Source organism: Scyliorhinus torazame, chromosome 15, assembly GCF_047496885.1.
Source record: "Scyliorhinus torazame isolate Kashiwa2021f chromosome 15, sScyTor2.1, whole genome shotgun sequence".
NCBI classification, from domain to species: Eukaryota; Metazoa; Chordata; class Chondrichthyes; order Carcharhiniformes; family Scyliorhinidae; genus Scyliorhinus; species Scyliorhinus torazame.
Window position 1 is genome coordinate 78,811,527 of NC_092721.1, and position 27,617 is coordinate 78,839,143.

At 43.0% G+C, this 27,617-nt stretch overlaps 1 protein-coding gene across 1 annotated transcript in view; it reads right to left on the minus strand.

Moving 5' to 3' along the window:
* LOC140391630 (protein diaphanous homolog 3-like) overlaps positions 1–27,617 on the minus strand; it is an 837,607-nt gene that overhangs the window by 553,520 nt on the left and 256,470 nt on the right. The window contains exons 10-15 of the mRNA XM_072476316.1: positions 16,859–16,969; positions 16,095–16,213; positions 8,796–8,912; positions 6,647–6,765; positions 6,462–6,526; positions 4,667–4,771 (exon numbers count right to left, since the gene is read on the minus strand). Of these exons, the coding sequence (XP_072332417.1) occupies positions 4,667–4,771; positions 6,462–6,526; positions 6,647–6,765; positions 8,796–8,912; positions 16,095–16,213; positions 16,859–16,969 (636 nt within the window). The remainder of the gene's footprint in view (positions 1–4,666; positions 4,772–6,461; positions 6,527–6,646; positions 6,766–8,795; positions 8,913–16,094; positions 16,214–16,858; positions 16,970–27,617) is intronic.

Here is a 27,617-nt window from a genome sequence, read left to right on the forward strand (position 1 = left end):
TCTGCCATTCAAACCACGAGAAAGGCTGGCTACCATACCACGGGGTACGTATGCTTTCTCCCGAAGCTTCGTGTAACAATAAACTGCACTAATTGGACACAGCAAGTCTGACTCCTGAAGTGGTTGATTTTCCCACAACAGCTCTAAGAGCCAAACATTCAACTCTGATCTGTTTGACCCTGTGCCAATGCATGTGACTGACGCAGTACTCCAGAGATGACTGCGGAGGGAGAGATAACCAAGGTATCTCTCCCCCTTCCTGATGGCTCACAATATCTGCAGCACGGACCCCAGATCAACAACTCTGAAATTAAGTTCTTCGAGATGCAGGCACTCACTGCAGATGCTTTCCACAAATTCTCATATATTTCAACTGCAGGAATCGGTCATCCTTTTTTGCCCTTGGTTTATTTGTTTAATTACGTGGATGTATATAGCCAATCAAGCAACAGTTTTAGGTTTTTCTTCTAATTAGCTACCTGTTCTAGTTTCAGTTATTGGTAAATCAAATTAAATATTTATCTGTAATGCAAACCCAAAATTTACATTTCCATCCCCCTCTGTACCAAATTGCTCTAGTTGAATACCACTTCTTTGGCAAGCACAGACCAGCTATCTATGGGCTGATTATGTGTTCCTCATGCTGCTGGGCACCACATAAAATCCAGTGTGCAGCCTGCCCGTTGCCTACCGCTCACCACAATTTTACCAGCAGCAGGGGTGGCACAGGGCTGCCAGCCTGCATGTGAACCAATTGAGGCCCTTGTAGCCCCCAATTAATACCTACTAATGGCCATCATCTGGTCATAGCAGGAAGTTAACCCACGGAGAAGCCCACACCAAGTGTCTATCCTAAAAGCCAGCATGATTTGATTAAAAAGGACGAGCAGGTCTTGCAAGGAGGCCTAATGTCAGAAACAACCACATTCTGTAGTAACCAGTAGTGTGCATTCTGAGAAGACAATAAGTCAATCAGCCTGGTCATCCTAACATGAAGCTTCTGATAAATAAAGTTATGTCTGGCTTCTAAAACACGATCAAGACTTGTGGCCACATAATCTGAGAAGATAACCCACAAGAGAATTGAGAACTGTGGGAGGGAGAAACCAGAAATTATAGCATCGGTGGTGGTGGTGGTGGTGGTTGGGGGGGGGGGGGGGGGGGGGGGGGGTTGTTGTTGTGAGCAGTGTTTTGAAGCAGATGGACAATGCGAGGAGCCATCTCACTCAAAAGGAAAAGGAACAGTACACCCCACTGAAGCTATAAAACCAGGAACACACGAAGCGTTCAACAGGAAGAACAAAAGAGACAGAAGCAGCAACTTAATCAACTGATTATATTCAAGATGTGGACTGATCATCTGCTGTGGGTTTTTTTTTTTTTTAAATTGGGTCCCTGGTAAGGCCAACATTTGTTGCCCATCTCTGCATATTCTTGAACGGAGGGCAGTTAAAAATTAACCACAATGCTGTGGATCTGAAGTCACATGTAGGTCAGATCCAATAAGAATGGCAGATTTCCTTCCCTAAAAGACATCAGTGAACTCAATGGGTTGTTATAACTGATGAGAGATGGCATGGTTATCATTGCCATGATTAGTTTTATATTCCAGATTTATTAATTGAGGGCAGCATGGTGGGTTAGCCCTGCAGCCTCATGGCGCCGAGGTCCCAGGTTCGATCCCGCCTCTGGGTCACTGTCAGTGTGTAGTTTGCACATTCTCCCAGTGTTTGCGTGGGTTTTGCCCCCACAACCCAAAGATGTGCAGGATAGGTGGATTGGCCACACTAAATTGCCCCTTAATTGGAAAAAATGAATTGGGTATTCTAAATTTAAAATTAAAATTTAAAAAAGATGTATTAATTGAATTTAAATTCAATCAGCTGCTATAGTGGGATTTTAACTCGGATCCACAGAGCATTAGCCTAGGTCTCTGGGTTTCTAATTCAGTGATATTACCACACCACCATCTCCCCAAGACTGTAAGAAAAGGAAACTCATAGCCACAATATTGTAAGCTACCCATGAAGGCTAAAATTTGGACAATAAATTCAATTTAGAAACTGCATAGACTCATAAGTCAATTTTGCAATCCTAGAGTAAAGGAATTTGCAAAATATCTGGGCATAGATTTACCTTACAAGGGACCTTGTCCACCTCAGTAAGTGGGGAATTATCAGTTGAGGAAAAAGATGACAAATCAGAAGTGCCAGCATGGAAGGTTGCACTGTCCAAAAAGATGCAAAGGAGATGGAGAAAGTGGGAAAATGGAATAGTCCTTTAAGACGTAGGGTGCAAGAAAGACCTTGGACGAGGTACTTTGGGTGAAGTGGGGGGTGGGGTGGGGGAGGGGGGTGGGGTCCGGAGGCCACAGTGCTGAGGGAGGTCTAAAGGTCGGGGCTGCCTTTAAAAATGGTGCCCCAGTCTGCGAGTAGGAAAGGACTTAGAGTGGCCTCGACTGGGAGTTCCTCGCTGAGGCTAAAGAAAACAGCAAAGTGCCATTGAATAGCGGGGTCAAACACACCGCCAAATGTACCGTTCAGCAGACTTTAACTTGAATCTACTGAATCGCGCACATGATTTAACATGCTGGATGATAGTCCAAATTTTAATTAAATTAGATACAACTACAGAAGCCAAAGAACATTTGTGTTTTAAAAATGATGCACAAAGTCTAAACTGTCAGAGATGGATTTAATATATTTGTCAATCCATAACTATTTGAAGTGTGGATTATCTTGTGCATACATTTGCTAAACTTCACCAGCTATAAATTTATTGTAGTGCAGATTCACTGCAAATCCTTTATAAATGATCCAAAGATGTACTAGACCATCAAGTGAAACATCAGCATAACTTCTAATACAGAACACATTGGGTGGGATTCTATGCTTCAAATCTAAGTGCTGACATCGGGACAGAATCATAATGTTCTACGATCCTGATGGCGACGCTGGTCCCGGAGCCATTCAGGTCCGCACCGATGCCACATGGAACTAGTGCAATTTCAACATATGCCGCCGCGGTACATGCGTCCGCGTGTAGAGGCATGCTGCACGGCTCCTCTGCTGTCCCTGCAGTGGGCAATGCCTCAGATTGGCACACTGGGATATGCCAATACCTGGTGGGCCACGGACTGCGCTGGACCAAGCCCATCCTGCTGAAGGGTAGACTGGGATCAGTGGCCTTCGAGGGGGGTGGCAACTATATGGACGGTGGCGCTCTGCACATCTACGGACCACAGTTGGCAGTCAGTGGGGCGTGCAGCCAAATGGCTGCCTTGCAAGCCGCAGCAATGGCTGTGACCTCACGGCACATCCCCTGGTCGACCCCTGCTACTCCCCATGGCCCTGGTAGGTGCTCCGTGACCAGCAGTACAATTGTCAGCCCACCTTTGCACTTTAGGGGACATTACCTACCTCCTCTCTCTTCCTCAGCAGCCACCGCACCCAATTCCCTATTTTAAACACCACAAGTGAACCTTGCCTCCCGCCTGGTGGAGGCGGAGTATCGCGGGAGGCTGGAGACGATCGTGTCAGGCCCGATAATGAGATGTTTTTGACTGCTATTGTACGTTTTGCATGCCCACACCGGCGTGGGGCGTAGATCGCATTCACACCGCTATTGAGGCACTGAAGCATGACGCTGCGTCGCCGATCTCGATTTTCGGCTGACGCCCGATTCTCCGGCCGATCGTAAATCGGGCGGCGCTGGACGGAGAATCCCAGCCAATATTTCCCAGTGCAGCAAGCAGCATTTTTATTCTCCACTTGTTCAACTCCAGTCTTTCAGGCAGCCTTTGATGAGATTGAATAGAAACAGAAACTTCTGTACTTTTGACTCTTTGTCGGTATTAGTGAGAAACAGCCTTGATGACTGCTTCATTGAAGTCTGTATTTGTTTCCTTAAAAAAAAATGCCATGGCTTTTCGAGTTTTTCCAGTCTGCCTCTTTAACAGTTTATGAAATGCAAATGTTTCTACATTTCTGAACAAAACTGTTGCAGTATAACCTTTTTCCATTTGTCAATAATAGTTAAAAATAAAAATAAAATACACAGCTCTTCAAATAAGGCACATCCTTAAGCATCCTCTCCTGATGCTGTCTCAATCCTTCAATTAATTGCAGTTCAGCCTGCCTGAACTATTCACTTTTGAAATTTACTTTTGAAAATGGAAAAACTTTCAGAATATTCTCATTCAATAATGTGTTATCTTATTCTGTACAGAAACCTCAACCATGGGGCGAACCAAATAAATAACTGAAGAAATAATTTCCTGTATTAGGATAAAGATCTGTATGTGCAATGATTCTCAGTGCAGTGGACTCTCTACCCGCTGTGGTTAATTACTCAGGAAATGTGTGACACCAGGCGCTAACACCAACTGAAACATGAGCAAAAGGTTTAATTAGCAGAAGTCCAAAATAAAACTTGAAATCAATCTTGAACCAACAATGTTAATTAATATTGCAGAAACCCTGCATTTTACAGCCTTAGGCATTTTGGACAGAAGTCTGCAAGACGACAGCTGGCAACATCTTGAAAAATTCCAAACTGTAGCAGAATACCAAAATAAATACTTTAATTTTGCACATTGTAACTCGTTACTAGATGGCAAACACCAACAGTTTGGAAATCAAAGAAACCATTTAATAGGCTCCATTACCTGAACTTTGAGATTCTGCAATTCAGCTTCAAGCTCATTGATTTTTTCTTCTTTCTTCTGCATTTGGGCCTGTGCCTCTTGCCGGGTTGTAAATTCTTCATCAAACTGAAAGATAAAATAACATTAACTTTAAAAGTGTCAGATTCTGTTGATTTTAAACATCTCAGCCCGGTCACGCGTGCTTTTAATATTTAGAATGCTGTGGTGCCTACATAATCAGCGTAAACCAGTTCTGATTATTTTTTGTGAATTCTTTATAATGAATTTAAAACAAATCTATTTGCACGATTCTTTAGCATGGTGAACTGAGAACACTTCCACAGTTTTAAATTTGTAACATATTGGCCTAGACTTAAGAAGGCACACAGATAAGGACTCATGGAGTTGAGGATTATATTATTAGATGGAAGACTGGGTAGTAGACAGGAAGCAAAGAGTATGGATAAATGTGCATTTTAAAGTTAGAAGGCTGTGATTAGTGGAGAGTGACAACGATTGGCGCTGGGACATCAATTATTTAGAATCTACAGCAGGCTTAGACAGAAGCCAACAGTGTGTATTTAAAATTTGATGATGTTAAGCTAGTTAGGTATGGAAGCTACGTGGGGAACACAAAGATGCTGCAAGAGATAGAGACAGATAAACAGAGTGGGCAACAGAGTAGCAGCTGGAATTTAGGGTGGGAAACTGAGATTATTCACTTTGTTATTAAGAATAAAAAGAAAGAATTTTTTGGGGGGAAAAAGATGTTAAACTTGTAAATGTTCATGTGCATAGGGATATTACAGGGAATATATAAAGTTAGCATGCAGGTACAGTAAGAATTAGAAAGGCAAATAACATGTTGGCTTTTATTGCAAGGGGACTGGAGTAATGGAAGAAGGAAGATTCACTATAATTGCAAAGGGCTTTGGTGAAATCATGTGAGAAGCACTATAAGCAATTTTGGTTTTCATCTCTCCACTTTCCTTGGAAGCAGTAGAAAAAAGATTCATGGGAGCGGTTCCTGGAATGAGACGGTTGTCGTTTAATGAGTAAATTGGGCCTATCCTCACTGGACTTTAGAATGGGAGATAATCTCATTGAAATATATATGGCAGGATTTACTGGCTGTTCACGCCGGCAGGGGATTCCGATGACATGCCGGCGCACAGGTTTCCCGGCGATGACAGGTGATGTTACCAGGAAAGCTCATTGACAACGGCAGGGTTGGTAGGTGCTGGCGGGCCACCTACATCACCCAAAAACATGCGGCGGGTGAACACTGCCCATTGGATAAACGGAGGTTATTTCCCCCGGCAAGGCAGTCTAGACATGGTGGCACAGCTCAAGGTACAGGACCAATCATTTAAGCCTGAGATGACGAAAAATATCTACACTCAGAGGGTTGTGTATCTTTGGAATTCCTCAACACAGGGAGGCCCCATTATTGAATATAATCAAAGCTGAGGTAGATAATATTTTTGACCTCTCAGAACATCAAGGGATTTGGGAAATGGGCAGAAAAGTAATTCAGGCAGAAGATGAGTAATGAGTGTATTAAATGGACTAGCAGGTTCAAAAGGGCCATTGAGTATTCCTATTTCTTACCTTTCTTATTGATACCCATTTGGAATGATATTTCTTATTTGTGCACAGTTAAAAAATGCTGAAGCTGCCTGTCATCACAATATTTATTCTGTTAATTTGTCTTTCTTGTTACATTAGGAAACATTTGACATGACATTATCAAGCAAATTAAGGCAAAAAAACATTCTTATGACAATAGTATTAAATATACAGTAGTATTCCTTACTTTTCTTGTAAGTTCAGAAAGTCTTTGTTCACACTCATCGGATCTTGCTTTGTCAACACAAATATCTGCAAATAAGACAAGCAGGTAATCCAATTTTATAGTCTTATTGGTATCAACAAGAAAAGTTCCCATGCTGATGTATCAATTAAATCTAATTCAATTCCATCTACAGAAATATTGCTCACCAACAAGATGATCAAAGTTTACATCTAATCGTTTGCGGTATGTGAAGTCAGGATCCATGCCACTGCGGTGTAACACTATCTGGGAAACACATTCTTCTATTATCTTGAAATACTGTGGCCTACAAAAAAAAAGAGAAGCAAATGAACTAATTACTTCAGAGTAAAGCTCTGGGCAGCACGGTAGCACAAGTGGCTAGTACTGTGGCTTCACAGCGCCAGGATCCCAAGTTCGATTTTCCGCTGGGTCACTGTCCATGCGGAGTCTGCACGTTCTTCCAGTGTCTGGGTGGGTTTCCTCCGGGTGCTCCGGTTTCCTCCCACAGTCCAAAGACGTGCATGTCAGGTGGATTGGCCATGCTAAATTGCCCTTAGTGTCCAAAAAAAAGGTTAAATGGGGTTATTGGGTTACGGGGATAGGGTGGATGTGAGGGCTTAAGTGGGTCGGTGCAGACTCAATGGACCGAATGGCCTCCTTCTGCACTGTATGTTCTGTGTTCTAAACTTGAAATACACAAATTGCTTTGACTATGTCCAGTATTAATGTGCAGAATAGTAGTCTAACTTCACCATTGTTGGATTATACCCAGTGACTGTTTTTTGATTCTTCGAAATAAGCTTGACTTCCATTTTCAGGTAAGAATTGCTGTCATCCACAATGAAATCACTTGATAAATGTCCCAAATGAGATTGGTTTACTTACCAGTTAATTGCTATCTCCCTACTCTGCTATCCAAATCTAGATTTGCTATGTCTCCTTTGCTCTCTGGGAGGCAGCATGGAGGTGCAGTACAACACCATGGAAATGTCACACCAAATAAAAATCTTCAAATAATGCCAGGACAGAAGAATGGTATAAACGACAAGAAAACCTCTTGCAAAGAATGAGGATGCCTTACAAATGGACATTTCACAAATTCCCTCTTTAATTTAACCTCCACTTCATTGCCTGGAATCTGTGTGGCATAAATGTTGTCACTTTTCAGCCTAAGCCTGGATATTTTCCAGGTCTTGCGGCATTTAAACATGGAGTGCAGTTCTGTGGTTGTAGCTTCACCAGGCTGACACCTCATTTTTAGGTATGCCTCCTGCACTCCTCATTGAACCAGGGTTGATTATTAAGTATTAGCCTGTTGGTAAAAAATTTCCTTCAACAATTAGGATTTTAATTCCAGATTTTTTTGTTGAATTCAAATTTCACCAGCTGCCATACTGGGATTCGAACCCAGGTCTCCTAAGCATAACCCTAGATCGCTAGATTATTAGTCCAAGGACAATATCTTCCCTATACTGTACATAAAACACAATGAGACCGAAGAAGAGAGAGCAAGGGAGAGAGAAAGGAGACAGAAAGAGGGAGAGACACACACACAGAAAGGAGGGGCAGTGAGGAAGTAATGGTGTTACAAACAAGAAGATGGAATCAGAAAATAAAACTTGAAAGAAAGGTAGATCAAAATAAATTGGCTTTGTTCTGAAATGAATTTCCGAAAGCTTCAAGTGCTAAATGCACCAACATGGTAAAGGATTGAGACCCATGAGGTGCCACATCGCAGCATTGGTCCCAAGAATGTTTCAGAGATTGTTCTTCAAGGGTCTGACACGAGGGTTATGTGGGACTGAGCACAGTACCACTCACAGTGAGGTACATGACCCAGACCCAGGGTCTGTGTTGTTAAGTGGAGTCAAGTAAAGATCTAACCATGGAGACAGCTCCTAGCTTGTATGCTTTTATTGTACAGGTGTAAATAGTTCTAGTAGTTAATAAAGACTTACAGTTAACATACAAAATACTAGACATCTTGAAGACATACAGTTCTGGAACCAACACCCTCTCAACCGAGACCAGCAACAATGATGAGCAAGTAAATAGTGCAGAACGAGCTAAATACAGGGCTGAAACTCTAAATAACTTTGGTTATTTAATTATGTTTGCCCAATCCACAATGTGTTTGCGTTGGTAATAAGATTGCGCAATGCCGAAGTGGCCACATAAAATTCAAGTTTGACTTTCCTAACTTCAATTTCTTAATTAAGATCAGAAGGTTCCTGCCTCCCACCACGAGTGTGCGGGGTACGTGTGCATATATATTCGACAAATGAATTGCTGACACTTACAAATCCATACAGAATATCACAAATAAAACCTTACCTCACAAAATAATCATTCCTGATCAACAACAAGTGTTGAAGAATGGAAAGAAAGTAACTTTCTGCACGTGTGTCCTTCACTGTGTTGAACAGCATATTATAAACATCATTCATTTCAGTAGAGCGAAGGTTAAGGAAAATATACTACAGACTGTAACAGATTAACATATATTGACATGTTTTAAAACATTAGTCGAGAGGGCAGCACGGTGGCGCAGTGGGTTAGCCCTGCTGCCTCACAGCGCCGAGGTCCCAGGTTCGATCCCGGCTCTGGGTCACTGTCCGTGTGGAGTTTGCACATTATCCCAGTGTTTGCGTGGGTTTCGCCCCCACAACCCAAAGATATGCAGGCTGGATGGATTGGCCACGCTAAATTGCCCCTTAGTTGGATAAAATGAATTAGGTACTCTAAATTTATTTTTTTTAAAACATCAGACGAGTATTTCCAAATCAGAAGAGAAAACTTTGAAAATAATACTTTCCTCTCTACCAGTTCAATTGTCGATCAGCACTATGGATAGCATCAGTATTTCAAAGACCAAGGAAACATTACAATGAGCCGCAACTTCCAGGCTTCTCCAGCGTCGATTTGAGCGTTACCCCAAACATGCTCGGAACTTCCAATGCAAGCATTTGCATAGCAATTGTCCAGAAGCGTTAACCTCGGAGGCAATTGCACCGAGAAAGCAATTCAGTTGGTTCTGCCAGGATAACATTAATACTGCTCAGAAAAAGTTGGAAGAAATAAAACCTCTTCTAAATTATGGACATGGGATTCCCCCTATACCCCGTGCCGCCTGGGGACTCCACCAACCTGTAGCCTAACCAACTTGTCCAGACACCCCCAAACGGTATTCCTGACACAGCTAGACACTCCCCACACAGCCCAACCTGAACCCCCGCCCCCCCCACACTGCTGCAGCCCCCACCCCCACCCGATGCCCGAGTCATCTACCTTCCCGATCCCCATCCCCAGACCTCCCCCAAGCTCCCCGTCAGAAGGCCCATCTCCCACCCACCGATATCCAACCCCCCAAAATTACAAATCCCCCACCCTCCAAATCCCATTCACTTACCTTAAGAGACCTATTTTCTCCCTGGCCTGTCAATTTCAATCGGAACTTTAAACATACCTGCTTTACATCAATTGGTGCAGTAAAAGAAGGGATGTGGCCTCCTTCGCTTCAACTGTTAGATTTCGACACTGGACCTTGGTGAAAGCTGCTAGGTGGATTGCTGGGAGCTGCTAGGAGCTCGCCTGGTCCGAATCAGGAAGATTGAGCGAGACAGGCATGGAAGAAATTTGGTGCAATCAGTAAGTACAGGATGACAACCCGATGCTGATTAGTTACCGCCCAAAATTGTTAAATAGCAGCAATCTGTGACATGACTTCCAATTTTCAACTTTAACTTTAGAAAGCTGCCACACGCCATCTTTATGACTTTTATCTAACTGGTATAAATAACCAAAGATTACAAGTTAACTGTGCTGGTCAACAAAAATATGGACAAGCAGATATTTCTACCAAATGCGAAGCAGTCATCCACACAAAACCAACAAAAAGACTACGGCCGGGGTAAGGGTTGCCTCTTCAGGGGCAGAAGCAGACTCGGTGGCCAGAGCAGCTGGAGAGAATGGTGTCAGAGTCAAAGGAGATTTTGAGTGGCTGCACACGTTTGGAGTGTCCTGAGAGGCGGCCCAGGAATGCTTGGCTGATGCTCATCCTCCCTGTGGGTGCCAGAAGGCTCCACCCTGACTCTTGCAGGAGAAGGTGCACCGCGAGAGAGGTCAAGGTGTCTTGTTCCCATGTCTACATTTTGATGGTGCCCAGTGCAGCTTCGAGCACAAATCTGGCAAAACTTGCTGGACCAAGGTCTCCATGGTGGTCACCAAACATCCGATCGGGGGCTTGAGTCTCTCATATGTCAGAGCCACAACTTTAGACAGAATGCGGATGGTCTCCTCCATTGTTCACTCTAATCTGTTGAGTGACTGTTGAATCTCTGCATAATGTTCCATTATCTGAAATTGCATCGCCAGCACTCAGTTGGCGGCCACTTCAAGATGTTCATTATCTGACTCAGACAGAGCAGGTGCCTGATCTCTAGCAGCCTTCTGAGTGCTGGGGACCTGGGCTGGCCCTGCCTCATACTGTTGCAGGGAATTGGCAGTGAGGTGTTCTCCAGCAAGTGAGCCTGAGCCTAATCTACAACTGTGCTCCACCAAGGTGTGTGTCTGCACTAGTGAAAGGTGCAGGTGAACAGGGTGACAGTTCTTCCAAAGCTTCCTCTTCAGACACAGTCTGGGGGCTCAGACTTCTGCTTGGCTGTCTTGTGGGGCTGAAATTCTGGTGCCGAGGAAATAGAGGATATAGTTTCAGTTGATGAGCATGTGCCATATAAAACTTCATGTGACTCAGTGATTGTCAGGATTTGATGAAGTGATGCAGTTGTGATTCATACTCAGTTGCTGGGAGAGGCCAATCTCCCATTCCCCACAGGAATGATCCGACTCCTCAGCCAGCTTGGCTGCAGCCTCCTCAAACTGACTGAGGCAATGATGTCAGCCATCGCTCCTCCAGTCCATGTTATTTCATGCCAGTTATGTGCCTGCTTGGCCTATATTAAGATTCGTACCAACTTTTACAGATGCACCATAGAAATCATCCTATCTGGCTGCATCACAGCCTGGTATGGCAACTGCTCGTAAGAAACCACAGAGTCGTGAACACAGCCCAGTCCATCACGTGAACCCACCTCCCATCCATTGATTCTGTCTACATCTCCCGTTGCCTTGGGAAACCATCTTCCATCGGGCAGGAGAGACAAAAGTCTGAGTAAACACACTAACAGATTCAAAAACAGATTCTTCCCCACTGTTACCAAACTCCTAAATTACCCTCTTATGGACTGATCTGATCTCTTCACGCATCTTCACTATTGAGTAGTACTGCACTCCTGTATGCTTCACCCGGTGCCTGTGTCTATGTATTTACATTGTGTATTTATATTTGCCCTATATATTTTCTTTTCATGTATGGAATGATTTGTCTGAATTGTACGCAGAACAATACTTTTCACTGTACCTCGGTACACGTGGCAATAAACAAATCAAATCCGATTGAAAGACCACCCTACCAAGGCCCAATCCCCCGCCCTGCAACTCCACTCGAAGGGGCAATTTAGCATGACCAATCCACCCAACCTTCACATCTTTGGACTGCGGGAGTAAACCGGAGCAACCGGGAGGGAACCCACGCAGACACGGGGAGAACGTACAAACTCCACACAGTTATCAGAGATCAGAATCGAAACCGGGTCCCTCGTGCTGTGAGGCAGCAGTGCTAAACTGTGCCACCATCTCTGCTGCACTGTTCAGTCTCGAACAAGATTAAGAGTTAAACAATGAGACATAGAAACATGGAAAATAGAAGCAGAAAGAGGCCATTCGGCCCTTCGAGCCTGCACTGGAATCATGGCTAATATCTTGATCCCGCCTTCCCCCCAAAACCTTGATCCCTTCAGCCCAAGAGCTATATCTAATTCCTTCCTGAAATTACACAATATTTTGGCCTCAACTACTTTCTCGAGTAGCAAATTCCACAGATTCACCACTCTGGGTGAAGAAGTTTCTCCTCATCACAGTCCAAAAAGGTATATCACTGATCCTCAAACTATGAACCCTAGTTCTGGACTCTTCTCACTCTTTTAAACTCCAATGAATATAATCCTAACCGATTTAGTCTCTCCTCATTTGACAGTCCCACCATCCCAGGAATTAGCCTGGTAAACCTTTGCTGCGCTCCCTCTAAAGCAAGAACATCCTTCCTCAGATAAGAACACCAAAACCACGCACAATACTCCAGGTGTGGCCTCACCGATGCCCTATACAATTGCATTAAAAAATATAATTACATGCAAATTTGTGCTCATCAAGGTGAAGTACGTCATTGTTTAGGAAATGGAGGATGTCTATTGTTGCCATGCAGTAACAGCATCCTGCACAGTCCGATGCAGAGTGAAGCTCTGTTGAACTGCATTCCTCATCTCCTTCTGTGTTGATTTATTCGCTTTATTTAAATTTTTTTTAAACACCATCTGAAGTGAAACAAACAATTTAACCATAAAACAGTAAATTTTGAATTTTCCCTCAGTGGGAACTAGATTGAAGTTACTCAAACCAACTGAACTTGGAAAACTCAAAACAAGCAGAAAAACTACTTTCAGTACAACTGGAAAAAAATGAGATGTAGCCCACAACCCTGCCCACCAAACTGAATTAAACAGAACTGAACCCACAGATATGGCTACATTCTACCCTGAAGTAGGCAAATTTGTAAACTGGTAAAGATTTTGGGAGTTCCTATTCGCCTCAGTAAGTTGTGACATTATAATTCGGATGATGGACATGGTTTTATTGCAGAGCTCTTTTTACTTTACAATAAAGGGTTTTAAATTTTCCATAAAGTTCAGCTTTTACCACTGCTATTTTTTATTTACTCGTATAGATTATCTTTGCATCAGGAGAAAAATAGTTCAACAGATGTTCAATCGTCAAGGGAAGCCTTTCCTTTACCCATAACTCTTGTCTCAACACTCGTTAAGTCTCAATATTCAGAATTTCAGTATTGAGGTAAAGAGTAAACTTCCTCCACTTCTTAGCTAGTTTTAGAAATAGATTATTTTTTGCAAACATATTCAGATCCTGAAGGTGTTTAATACTTTCAAAGTTGTGAAAATGACTGAAAACAAAAACAAAGTTGTGGTGTCCCAAGGATCTCAACTAGTTTTGATTTACAGTTTAGTCTTACAGATTGGAATCACAACAAAGTGCTAAGAGCATCTTTGCTCTTGCTAGAACCGTACAGGGCTTTAGTGAGACTGCACCTGTACAGTTTTGTACTCCTTATGTAAAACTGCGTACAGCTTTGGTCTCCTTACCCAAGGAAGGATATAACTGTATTGGACACAGTTCCGAGAAGGCTCAGCAGGTTGATTCCTGGGATTAAGAGGTTGTCTTATGAGGAAATGTTAAGCAGATTTGGCCTATACACACTGGTTTAACAGGTGAACTTATTTAAACATAGGTTTTCAGGAGGCTTGACAGGGTAAATGTCAAGATCATATTTCCTCTCGAGGAAATCTGCAGCTAGGAGACACAGTTTAAACACAAGGGGTTTAAGATGATGGTGGGGAGAAATTTGCTCGGAGGGGTGCCAGTATATGGAACTCACTTTTCTTAGGCCCAACCATCTTCAGTTGCTTAATCAATGGCTTTTCTTCCATCATGAGGTCAGATGTGGAGATATTTGCTGATGACTGCACAATGTTCGGCACCATTCACGACTCCACAGACACTGAAGCAGTCCATGTCCAAATGCAGCAAGACTGGGACAATATCCAGGCTTTGCCTGATAAGTGACATGTAACATTCATGCCACACAAGTGCTAGGCAATGGCAATCTCCAACACAAGAGGATCTAACCATTTCCCCATGACATTCAATAGTATTACGATAACTAAATCCCCCTACTATCAACATCCTGGGGGTTAACATTGACCAGAAACTAAATTGGACTAGCCATATAAATACCTTGGTTACCAGGGCAGGTCAAAGACTCGGAATCCTGCAGTGAGTAACTCATCTTTCCCCCCACCCCCCCAAAGCCTGTACACCATCTACAAAGCACAAGTCATGAGTGTAATGCAATTCTCTCCACTTGACTGATGAGTGCAGCTCCAACAACACTAAGACCTTTTACACCATCCAGGGTAGAGCAGCTTGCTTGGTTGCTCCTCCACCCGCAAACTGGGAGGTCCCTGGACCGTAGGGCCAGTAGGACGGTTTTCCAGAACGTGCCGTTCTCCCTCTCTACTTGCCCGTTCCCCCGGGGGTTGTAGCTGGTCGTCCTGCTTGAGGCTATGCCCTTGCTGAGCAGGAACTGGCGCAGCTCGTCACTCATGAAAGAGTGTGGACGTCGCTGTGGACGTATGCGGGGCAACCGAACAGTGTGAAGATGGTGTTCAGGGCTTTAATGATTGTGGCCGCGGTCATGTCAGAGCAGGGAATGGCGAATGGGAAGCGGGAGTATTCGTCCACCACATTAAGGAAGTATGTGCTGCGGTCGGTGGAGGGGAGGGGCCCTTTGAAATCCAGACTAAGGCGTTCAAAGGGGCGGGAAGCCTTAATCAGGTGCGCACCATCCGGCCTGAAAAAATGCGGTTTGCATTCCGCGCAGATGTGGCAGTCCCTTGTGACTGTACGGACCTCCTCTAAAGAGTATGGGAGGTTGCGGGACTTGATAAAGTGGAAAAACCAAGTGACCCCCGGGTGGCAGAGGTCCTCGTGGAGGGTTTGGAGGCGGTTAATTTGTGCGTTGGCACATGCCGCGGGATAGGGCATCGGACGGCTCGTTCAGCTTTCCGGGACGATACAAGATCTCGTAGTTGAAGGTGGAGAGCTCGATCCTCCACCTTAAGATCCTGTCGTTTTTGATTTTGCCCCGCAGTGCATTATCGAACATGAAGGCTACCAACCGTTGGTCGGTGAGGAGAGTGAATCTCCTGCCGGCCAGGTAATGCCTCCAATGTCGCACAGCTTCCACTATGGCTTGGGCTTCCTTTTCCACTGAGGAGTGGCGGATTTCTGAAGCGTGGAGGGTTCGGGAGAAAAAGGCCACGGGTCTGCCCGCTTGATTAAGGGTGGCCGCTAGAGCTACGTCAGAGGCGTCGCTCTCGACCTGGAAGGGGAGGGACTCGTCGATGGCGCGCATCGTGGCCTTTGCGATATCCGCTTTGATGCGGCTGAGGGCCTGGCAAGCCTCTGTCGACAGAGGGAAGGTCGTGGTCTGTATTAGGGGGCGGGCCTTGTCTGCGTACTGGGGGACCCACTGGGCGTAGTATGAAAAAAAACCCAGGCAGCGTTTCAGGGCTTATTAGACAGCTTTATGATTTACAAGGGAGTCCATGGGTTATGGGGGGCAAGCAGGAAAGTGCTATTAAAGCTTCAATCAGATCAGCCATGATCTTATTGAATGGTGGAGCAGACTTGATGGGCCAAATGGCCTATCCTGTTCATATTTCTCAGTATCGATGATCTTGCTAGGTAAGCAAAAAGAAAATCCATCAGTTGCATCATATTTTGGCAAATGGAACATAGTTCAGTGCATTTTCCAAACAAATACATTTCTCAAACTTCTCGCCCTTTGATAAATCATTGCAGAGATTTGCTTTGCATTTATCTGTAATATTCCAGTTTACAGAATGATCATGGAAATAGTGTTCTACAAAAAAAGGATATTCTAATTCGGATCGAATATCTTCCAGGCGATGTGAAAATTCAATCAAGTCTTCTTCTTTGTGCTCATCGAATACTTTTAGTTGGATATCCAGTGCATCATTTTTAATTAATCTCAACTCCTATGGAAGATAAATTAGCAAACTTTATGCATTGCAGCCTAATTCATACAGAACGAGAGAGAGAAATTAATATCAATGTGGAAATTAACCAACATTTTTAATACAGCAGTTCACGAGTGTGATTGAGAAATAGTCTTTTATCATTTAAAAATAATTTTTAACCACATTAACTTAATATTTGAACCAAGACTGCACAATTTACTTGTTAAACCAATTGATTGTTATTATTTGAGCCCTGAATCCATTTTATTGCTTGTTGGCGAAATGTCAAAGTAGCAAACATCATGATCAGGTTAAAATTGGATAACGGAGAAGACAGCAAAGAGAAGAATCAAAGGCAAATGGTGGACACAAATTAAAATAAATATACTGTCACGCCCCTCCTATTTGGAGTCTTGGAAATAGATATTATGGAAGTCCACAGTCCCAGCCAAACCGACTTCTCAGCTGGATGATATGCATGCCATTAATCTTACTATTGGTTATAAAATAGGAGAATGAAGAAAAGAGGCTAACTAGCAATTTTGAGATCCATCTCAGTGCATCTCATTTTCTTTAACCCATGCTGTCCAGAGACAATTAGTAAATCAATATAATCACATTTATCCACATTAAACAGATATTAACTCCTCATATTGCTCTTACCAGTAGTATCTCTCTCAGTCCACAACGCACAAACTCATTTCGAATATGCATCCTCAAGTCTAAATCATCAGGAGTGGTCACAAGTGCATTAATAAACTGCATACATGCCACCTAAATATGGGATAAAATATAGAGTTGGAATCCTGTAGCATAAAATTAATCCATATCACATTATGTCAAGCTGTTTGGAGGTTAGGGCAAGGCAGAAACAAAATATTAACTAGCAGTTGAGTATGCTGCATATGGACTGATCACAATGGGAAACTCACCACTTCATTTTTCCAGCACTTAAATTTGTGAGAGGCTCCATTATTTTTGACTTATTTAATTTTAATCAAAGATTGTGGTTGAAACTTGTGGAAGCTATTCAACTCGGGAAGAGCTCAAAATACAGATTAAATGCAGGAAACTATTGACTTTGACAACACTTAGCTGGGTTTTAAAAAAGATGTTCATGGGATATGGGCGTCGCTGGCAAGGTCTGCATTTGTTGCCTATCCCTAATTGCCCTTGAACTGAGTAGCTTTGCTAGGCCACTTCAGAGAGCAGTGTCACCACATTGCTGAAGGTCTGGAATCACATGTAGCCAAGGCCAGATAAGGATTAGTGAAGTCGATCGATTGTTACAACAATGATTGATAGTTTCATGATTGCAATTGCTGAGACTAGCTTTCAAATCCAGATTTATATACTAACTTAATTGTTTTTCATTTTACCAGCTACCTTGGGTGAGATTTGAACCAATGACTCCAGCACATTACCCTGGACCTCTGAATTACTCCTCCAGTACCATTACCACTATACTGCTGTCTCCCCAATGCCATATTTCATGACAGATAAACAAAGTTACTGGCAAAACTTGCAGGCATAAAAAGTTATAAGATGGGTTGAACACGATAAACAAACATGAGTAAAAGCAGTGCTTTGCTTTGCTCTAAGCTCAGAACAGTGTGTTACAGTAACAAGATTGCTTCTTCAGGTTTCCAGCTCTGAACACGGCAATGAGAAGATGCAGAGGTCCAATGGAGATGAGTGACTCCTTATCACACGAGATGTGAGTGTCCTCAAAACCCTGATGTGTAGCACCAACCACCCAAACAGCTGGTGCAAAAATGATCACAGCCATGGAAGAGGCAGCCATCAAATATAGGGGTGAATGTAAAGATATGAAAAATAAGTAAACGGTCTCTGGATCTGTTTGTTTCAAATGTTTGTTTCAACTTAGCATGTGCTTGTGAAATCACTTCACAAGTATATTTTGGGGCAAGTACAACTAGATTTTGTTCCAATAGACAAAATTTAATTAGATCACATAGCAATATTTTTCAGTGGAACTTACAATAGTGTCTGCTGGCCAAATTGAGGGTATTAGTACTTATGATTAGAAGATTGAGTTCAAGCATGACTCAAGACTTGTGCACACAATGCAGGTCAGCAATTTGTACAAAATCATCCATTCAAGGGTTGTGCTGCATTTGTCGAGTTAAAAACAGATCTCCATTTTCACTGAATACAAAGCACTTTGAGACGTTTGACAGATATAATAAGGTGGTATTATTAACATTATAAACACAAGGTATTAATCTAATTCGGCCCTTAAGATGACAGAAATCTTTCTTAAATGCAGTACCACGTGAAGATGTGTTTGCGTATATGAATGAAATACAAAGCACAAAAAAGGCACTCTCAACTTTATCTCCAATTTATGTTCTGTAGTGAACTCTCATTTTGGAGCTTTCATTTGTTCCATGTAAGAATTGCATCACATGCTGGACAGGAGCTAATTCTGAACAGCTGTAATTTCAGTTAGTATACTTTCAATGCATAAAGCGCTCGTCAGATTGCCTGCACTATATGATACACAAGTGATTTTCTCTTCTATTTGGCATGAATTAACAGTAAAACTCAAACTCAAAGTTTGATGAAGTATATTTTATTACTGAGAATTCATTTACAAAGCTTACAGCAACAACAAAAAAATGATTCATCAAATTGATTACATCAATTTTGTTACTTGAAATGTGCAAAAATAATAAACTTGCAACTTATACCATTTTTTCAGAAATGATACATGCATATCAAATTTGGATTTTTTTGTTTAGATATTACATGCTTCAAAGAACTGGTTAGAACTGTTTCAACGCTATTTTAAAGCTTTCAAGATATCATCTCACATGATCTGGCAATATCATTTTCAAAATATGTATTTAGTGTTAACTATAAAACCTAAAAGACGAGAAAATAAAACTTTTTTTATTTCTTTCGGCAAGACTTGATAATAGCAGAACAGTGGAACTCAATCCAAGTACATGACTGTTGTGCACAATTCAGAACAGGACACTAACTCCCTTTTGCTTACTAAATCAAATATAGATTTCTTTATATAATGGGCAGAATTATACAAGATGCCCAATTCCTCGCTGCCCCCCGGCCCCCAATGGGATAAAAGGTTGGTGGGGAGTCCGCCAAATGGAAAACCAACATCTGCCGCAGCCATGTGAATTACCACCAGTCCACCATATGGGCAACATAGAGAGCAGCACACACCACTGGTCATTATAGGATTCATTCTCCTCAAAAGATCATTGATAAGTGCCTTGATATTCCTCCATCTGTAATCCTGTCTGCTGTGTAATGATGCAGCAAGCCATGATGATTCTGGAGAGCCTCACTGGTGAGTATTGAAAGGCACCTCCAGACCAAAGTGCACCTTCAAAATGAACAACGGCTTACTCAATGATACATGTGGTGGTCAGGTAGTTCCCTTCAGAGTACTCTTAAGCCTCACTTCTGGGATTCCGCAATGGTGTTACAAACAAAATATGATGAATTGTCCTTCATCTGCTACGAATTGGCTCCAAATTCTATTTCTTGATACAGAGGAGTTTGGAATGTGGGACTGCCACAAGTGCATCGTAACAGTTCCCACAAAATCTCTTTTTGCGGTTGTACACAGTTCATGGAATGCTATCTCTTGCAATGGAGACAGTAAAGTACTGGTTCAAATATCACCACGGCAGATGGTGGAATTTAAGTTCAACTAACTAAGAACTTGCCTTAGTAATGGTGACCACAAGCTATCAGATTGTCAGAAAATCAACATGGCTCACTAATGCCTTTTAAGGACTGGAATCTGCCATTACCTGGTCTGGCCAAAATGAGACCCATACTCACCTAATCTTACCCTACCTCCAATGTCACAGATTCCTCCATCACCATTGGTACAATCCCAATAGAGCCCGATAACTTAAAAAGTTAGGGGAATCCCCAGTAACTGACTGGCAGGAACACACAATACGATTTCAAGGTGTAAGAGTTTTACTGGAACAAACTCAAAATTAAATACTACTTCAGTTCTGTAGAAGAATCATTTAGACCTGAAATAAAGGCTCCAGAACAGAGAATCCCAGCCAAAATACTCCCACCAGCAGAGAATCGGGACTGGTCACTGGCAATGGAAGCAGGGCCCAGGTGAGAGTCTCTCTCCCTTACCATGCAAATATATGCATGGTGGAGAGTTTGCCGAGTTCTTGACTGTCATTTTGAGCTGATGGCCCAATCCAGAAGTCCAGCATGAGGCCCCCTTCCCTCCCACAGCGCTAATCATGTCCCCTCCCCCCCACTCCTCTGCCCCCTCATGACAAGGAATGGCAGCCCCCCCACACCACGGGAATAACGGGTCACCCCCCCGCTCCCCCCTCCTCCATCTGACAGGGGTGGGGCGGGGGGGGGGGGGTCAGGGCCCTCTCTCTTCAGCCTAGCGCTTCATTAGTGCCCTGATCCCTCAGACTCTACCGTGGCAGGGATACGCTAGATTAAACTCGCACCAAAGCCTGCCCGATGGGAGTTCTCGGTGAGGCGGTTGGACCATCATGGATGGTCCCGCTGGCATGAGACCCTCCATTCTCTGCCCAATCGGTATTCCCGATTGCAGTAGAGGTTAATGGAGATCCCCAGCCATTAACTCTGTTTTTCTCCATAGAAACTGCCAGACCTGTTGAATTTAGGCAGCATTTACTGTTTTTATATATTGACTAAATACCACTGATGTAGGTAAACCACAAAGAAGAACTTAACTTTCAAAAGGACCAAAAAAAATCCCCCACCATAGTTGCACTTTACTCTTGACCCTGATGAGGTCTTAACATTTCTAGGAACCTGCTCCAAGTTATTCTCAGCATTCAATGCCTTGCTTGCTTTTCCTTTTTCAGCTGGATAACTTCCAATCACCAAACTCACGTGCACTGAAACTCTTGTCGCCAAATCTAGACAAATCTTCCAATATCAGCTTCAGGAACTTGGGCTCTTCAATCCAACCACAAGCTTCCTCCCACTTTCTGCGTAGTTAACAATACAGATTGGTTGCACCTATATTTCTGCTTTCTCACAGATTCCTGCAGACCTACCTTGACTGTGAGGTGCAGGGATATCCCACGAAAAAACATGTAGCCCAATAATACAATGGCATGGACTATTCCCTCCTAAATCCCACCCCCATAGCAACATGAATCACATGGGCTTTGCATCCAAATAAAATGCTAATTAACAATCCTTTAAATTCCCAACTCCAGTTTACCTCGAAATTAAATAGATAATTTAAAATATACCCATTCAGAAAGCCTGGCATTCATAACACGTCGCTGTGAGATTGTAGACAAACAATCTAACCAAGGAGAGTCAGGTCAATTCTTTTGCCATTTTCTACAGCTGTGAATATCTAATACCATCTTCCCAGTAAAATAACCAGGACCTCATTGTCCCCATTGTAATCAAGCCACATTTGTGCAGGGAGTGATGAATGTGCTTATGGTTGAATTATGACGTATCTTTATTACATCAGCAACTTAAAGTGAAATTTACTTTTCTATTTAAAGTACGTAATTAATGTTCAATTTGCAATAGTTTTGATTCGTGTTGGAATAAAAAGTACAAAAAATGAAATCTTGTTGGCAATTTCTTCATTTGAGGGTTATCTGGCAGCTTTGATTAATTTGGTTTATGGTGCTGCCGCAGGGATTGGTAACAGTAGACATAGTAAAAGGATGGTAAAAAAGAGAAATGAGGTTGATAAGGGACCAAAAAGAGGATTTATATATAAACGGCAGTGGACTTGGCAGCGTAAATAATAAAGGAGTACTTTACATCTGGTTTTACCAAAGAAGAATATGCTCCCAAAGTAAAAGCAAAAGAGAGGGTCGATGACACACTGGATGAGATTAAAAATTACTCAAGAGCAAGTATTAGAAAAGCTGGCTGCACTTAAGTTGATAAGTCTCAGGACCAGATGGAATGCACCCAAGGATACGGAGGGAAGTAGAGGTCAGAATTATAGGGCACTGATAATAGTCTTCCTGTCCTCCTTAGATACGAGGGCAGTGCCAGAGGACTGGAGAATTGCAAATGTTCTACCCTTGTTCAAAAGTCAGTTTAATCTCAGCAGAGGGAAATCTTTCAGAAATGATGATCTGGGACAAATTACTGTTCATTTGGTCAAATGTGAATTAATCCAAGGACATATCCTGTTTGTTAAGGATATATCCTGTTTAGCTAATTTTATTGTGTTTGTTGTGAGTGTAGCTCCTAAAGGCATTTGATAAAGTGCCACATAACAGATTTGTCAGGAGGGTTATAGCCCATGAAATAAAAGGGCCTGCTGCACCATGGATATACAGTTGTCTGAGTTACAAAAAACAATGGGCAGTGCTCCATGGTTGTATTTCGGATTGGAAGATATTATATTGTGGGTTCTCAAGGAGCCAACATTTGTCTACATGAATTGCCTTGAGTTGGGTGCATAGGGCAATTTCAAAGTCTGCATGTGACAAAAACGTGGGAAACATTGTGAACTGTGAGGAAGACAGTGGTAGACATGAAGAAGAAACAGGTCAGCAGGTGCAACGGGTGGACACGCGGCATATAAAATTTAGTGCCGAAAGGTGTGACAATGCATTTTGGTAGGAAGAACAAGGAAAAGCAATATTAAAACAAGTGAACATGGCACACAGTAGAGTATATATCTGCCTTTGCTGTTATTATGTTACTACAATGTTATTACAATTACACAGCTATTCTTTGAGGCTCTTCCCTGCCTCGCTGATGCCCTGTAACTACAAAGCTGAAAATAGATATCTTTTCAACAAAATGATCCAGTCACTGAGGAAGCTTCAGGCCAATCCCACAGAAAGCTCTGCTATTTGGACAGCTGTAACAAATTGCAATGCAGCAGCTGAGACAATCCACTACATTCTAAGCAAGCAATATTCTCAATTAAACAACCCACAACATTCTTTCAAAAAGACAATTCACCCAACTCCTATTTTACAGGTCCATCTACCTGTTTCCCTGTTCATGGCGTCCCACAATGTCCGACCCATGGAGTGCACAAGCAAGGAAGTTACAGTGAACCTTGATAAAACAAGGGATCTTCCTCAACTGGAGTTTTGCATCCAGTTATGGGCACTATATTTTAAGAAGAATGTGAAGTCATTGGAAAGGGTGGAAAAAAGGTTAACAAGGATCCTTCTTGGGATGAGGGACTTCTGTTATGAGGATAAACTAGAAAAGCTGTGCCTGTTCTCTTTTAAGAGATGATTGAGAGGAGGTTTGATAGAGGTATTGAAAATCATGAGGATTCTGGACTGAGTAGATTGGGGGAAAACATATTTAAGTTGACAAAAGAACCAGAGATGACATGCTGAAGTTTTACACAATGAGTTGTTAGGATCTGGAATGTACTGCCTGACAGTGTGGTGAAGCCTGTTTGAATGATGGTTATCAGAAGAGAATTGGATAATTAACTGAAAGAAAAGATTTACAGGGTTATGTGGAAAAGCAACAGAGTGGGACGAGCTGAATCACTTTCGCAGAGAGCCAGCACAGACAGGATGGGCCAAGTGGCCTGATTCTGTGCAATAAACATTCTATGATTCCATATTAACGACTTCAGCACTCTCAAACAACATTTCTAATCCTGCATTAACTGCTGCTCATTTGTCACTTCAGGCACAACTTCTTTATTAATCTTCACAAATCTCTATCCCTCCATCCGGCCCCACTGCTCCATGCTGCCCTAATCTGCCCCACACAAATGCTCCCCCCACCCCCACAACAGTATAAATCTCATTGTATTTCCAGTTCTCACTAGCTTTGAGAAATAGTATTCCAGACTCGAAACATTAGCTCAGTTCTTTCTCCACGGTTGCTGTCAGACCTGCTGAGATTGTCAACGTCTTCTATTTTTGTTGCTGATTATCACTACTTTCCTCCTCTAGCATAGGCAATTTTAAATCCATGTCTATAGATCTGCCAATGACCTCAGCATGCTCTACCCTAGACAACTTATTTTACCTTATTCCAACAAGACCAGTCTTGTCCTCTGACTCTAGTACCTCATTAGTCAGCTTTGCCTTTCATTTCAACACTGGTGGCAGAAATTTCAGCCTGCACTTGGAACCCCATACTTTAATCTTTTCTAACTCTGCCATTGCTGAAAGCCTATTAAATTTTAAATCACCCCTTGTAATCCTTCCCATCAAGAGATTTAGATTTTTTTTTAAGCCAATGCAAACCCTTCTCCCCTGCATATCTGCTGATGCGCTAATATGTATATTCAACATCATTCGGAGAGCTGAACTATTGCAAAAAGACCAGCACATTTCAACCAGATTAGAGTCTTAAATATTATAATTACAGGTTATCTTTGAGAATAAGAATAAATTGTACAGCAAACTTTCCAAATACAGAAATAGCATGAAATTAGATGCCATTCACAACCTATGGCTGTGACATTAACTGCCCACCATCCTTAATTGGACGGAGAACTTGTATTCATGCCAATTCTGAGGGCGCGATAATCAAGGGCAGCACGGTAGCATTGTGGATAGCACAATTGCTTCACAGCTCCAGGGTCCCAGGTTCGATTCCGGCTTGGGTCACTGTCTGTGCGGAGTCTGCACATCCTCCCCGTGTCTGCGTGGGTTTCCTCCGGGTGCTCCGGTTTCCTCCCACAGTCCAAAGATGTGCTGGTTAGGTGGATTGGCCATGATAAATTGCCCTTAGTGTTGGGTTGGGTTATGGGGATAGGGTGGAGGTGTTGACCTTGGGTAGGGTGCTCTTTCCAAGAGCCGGTGCAGACTCGATGGGCCGAATGGCCTCCTTCTGCATTGTAAATTCTATGAACTCTATAATCAATCCCAATGTGGACTTGAGGAAAACCCCGGTTTAAATTTTCTGTAAAAGTCCAGTTTTTCCCTTCCCTGTTCAATTCAAAACACCAGCAATCTGGATCATCCATTTCTCTCAAAACGATGAACGTTGGGATATTGTTTCACCTCCTCCAAACAAAAACGTTTCAAATGTAAACAAGTTCACATGTGCACAGGCATTCCTGAACAGAGGTTCACATTTTCATGGTATCCTTCTATGGCTCAGTTGATAGCACTCCTGAAATGAAATGAAAATCGCTTATTGTCACAAGTAGGCTTCAAATGAAGTTGCTGTGAAAAGCCCCTAGTCGCCACAGTCCAGCACATGTTCTTGTCTTCGAATCAGAATGCTGTGGGCTCTAGCCACATTCTAGGAGTTGAATTCTCCACACAGCGGTGGAAAGCAGAAGTCAGGATTGTGTCTGGGTCCCAAAACCAACTCAGGAGAAAAACAGTAACTCTTTGAAGTGTTCCAGGGGGCGCCCTCATAATTGGCATGAATAAAAGTTCTCTGTCCAATTAAGGATGGTGGGGTGGGCAGGCTCTTAAAACTGCAGACTCAGAGGGTGCGATCTTCCGGCCTCGTTGCACTCGCGCTCAAGTGTAACGAGGCCGGTGAACAGCGAGAGAGGCCAAAAACGGGACCAGCATCAGGCACCAACCAGTTTGCAATGTAACCAGCCTGCTGCCACAGGCAAAATTGGACTCTCGTCATAGCGTGGTGAGAAACCAAGTTTCACCAATTAAGCCCTATTTCCATACAATTAACAAGAGCCACCCTTCATCCAATGGCTTCCTGTCATCAGCGGCATCCCCAGCTAGTGGTCACGCTGACAACGTTTGGTACTCCTTTTGAAAAACGTGAACCTGGCAGAAGGGCTTCCGTGGAGAGCCGAGGAGGGAACAAGGAATCTTTGCTCACAGGTAGAGACCAGCGGCGCTGGGCTTTGTTAGACGTTTAGCTGCTGTTGTACAAAGAGTCAAAGGTTCTGCTCCTTTTCCACAAACACCTTTAATTTACTTCAACAGACTCTGCACAAAACTCTAACATCACATCATCTGATACAAAGGCCACCTGAAGCTCCTTTCCATATCAGTATCAATTATTGGGTACTTAACATAAATTGTTTTTTTTTTTTTTGTTTGTTTTTAAATGTGACACGTGTTTTTGGAGTTAAGATTACTACGTTCTCAGAGAATTGCTATTCTTTGGTAAGTTTTAAAAGCCTGTAAATGGCCAACAGTAATGTTTTTAAAAAAATCTTTTTATTAGCTTTTCTCATATTTATAAACCGTTCTTGCATTACATTTTTCTTGCCCACCAAATTTGCATTATTTTGTCCTCCATTTGACTAACTGTACGTACATTTTGCTGCCCTCTGGATCGGTCTATGATATCCCCCCTTCCTCCTCCCCAGCCTCCCCCCCATTGGATTCTGCACCCTTCCTCTTCTCCTGTGGTTTCCCCATTTTTCTGCCCCCACCCCCCACCCTCGCGTTGCGCAGTCCTTTGGTCTTCATCTTATTTATTTTTCCCTGGCTTACTCCTCGTTGTTGGCCTCGAACAGGTTTTGGAAGAGGCCGACGAACTGCCCTCAAGTATCCAGGAAGCCTTCCTCTGACCATCGGATGGCGTACTCAATCTTTTCCAGGTGGAGAAATTCAGAGAGGTCAGTGCACCAGTCTGCAGCTTTGGGTGGTGCTGCCGATCGCCAGCCGAGCAGGATTCTCCGGCGTGCGATTAGGGAAGTGAAAGCAAGGGTGTTCACTTCCCTAATGTGTAGCTCTGGCTGCTCTGATACCCTGAAGATTGCCACTATTGGCATTGGCTTCACCCTCAGCCCCACAACTTTGGACTTTGCCTCGGAGAAGGCTGTCCAGAACCCAACAAGCTTGGGGCAAGCCCAAAACACGTGGGTGTGATTGGCCGGGCCCCTCTGGCACCATTCACATTTGTCCTCCACCTCCGGGAATAACCTGCTCATTCGGGTTTTGGTGCGCTCTGTGCACCACTTTGAGCTGCATTAGGCTTAGCCTTGCACAGAAGGAGGAGGAGCTCACCCTGCTCAGTGCTTGGCTCCAGAGACCCCATCCTACTTCTGTCCCCAGTTCATCCTCCCATTTTTGTCTCGTCCTGTCCAGTGGTGTTCGGGCTCTGTCCAGTAGCTGTCCGTATATTTTCCCACATAGCCCCCTCTTCTCGCTGCATGTGCCCATCAGGTCCTCTAGTAGTGTGCTTTCTGGATCCCAACATGAATGAGACAACTAATTGGAATGTCTCTTAACCCATAACTTAACAGTCTCCCCTTCCTTGGAGAAAAAAATAATTAGGTGAAAACAAAATTACAAGAAACTCAAAAACACACACGCAATTTCCCCCCTTCTTTTTGTTTGGAAGAAAAAAAAACAGTCACAGAAACAGGCACCCTTCATTAACAATATCCAAAAGTTTCTGTGAGGTAGCCCCTCTTTTTGTAAAACAATCTGACAATTGATAGCAACTGTCAACCCATTTAAGTGTTGCTATTTCCCCTCTGTACATTTGCTTCAAACCT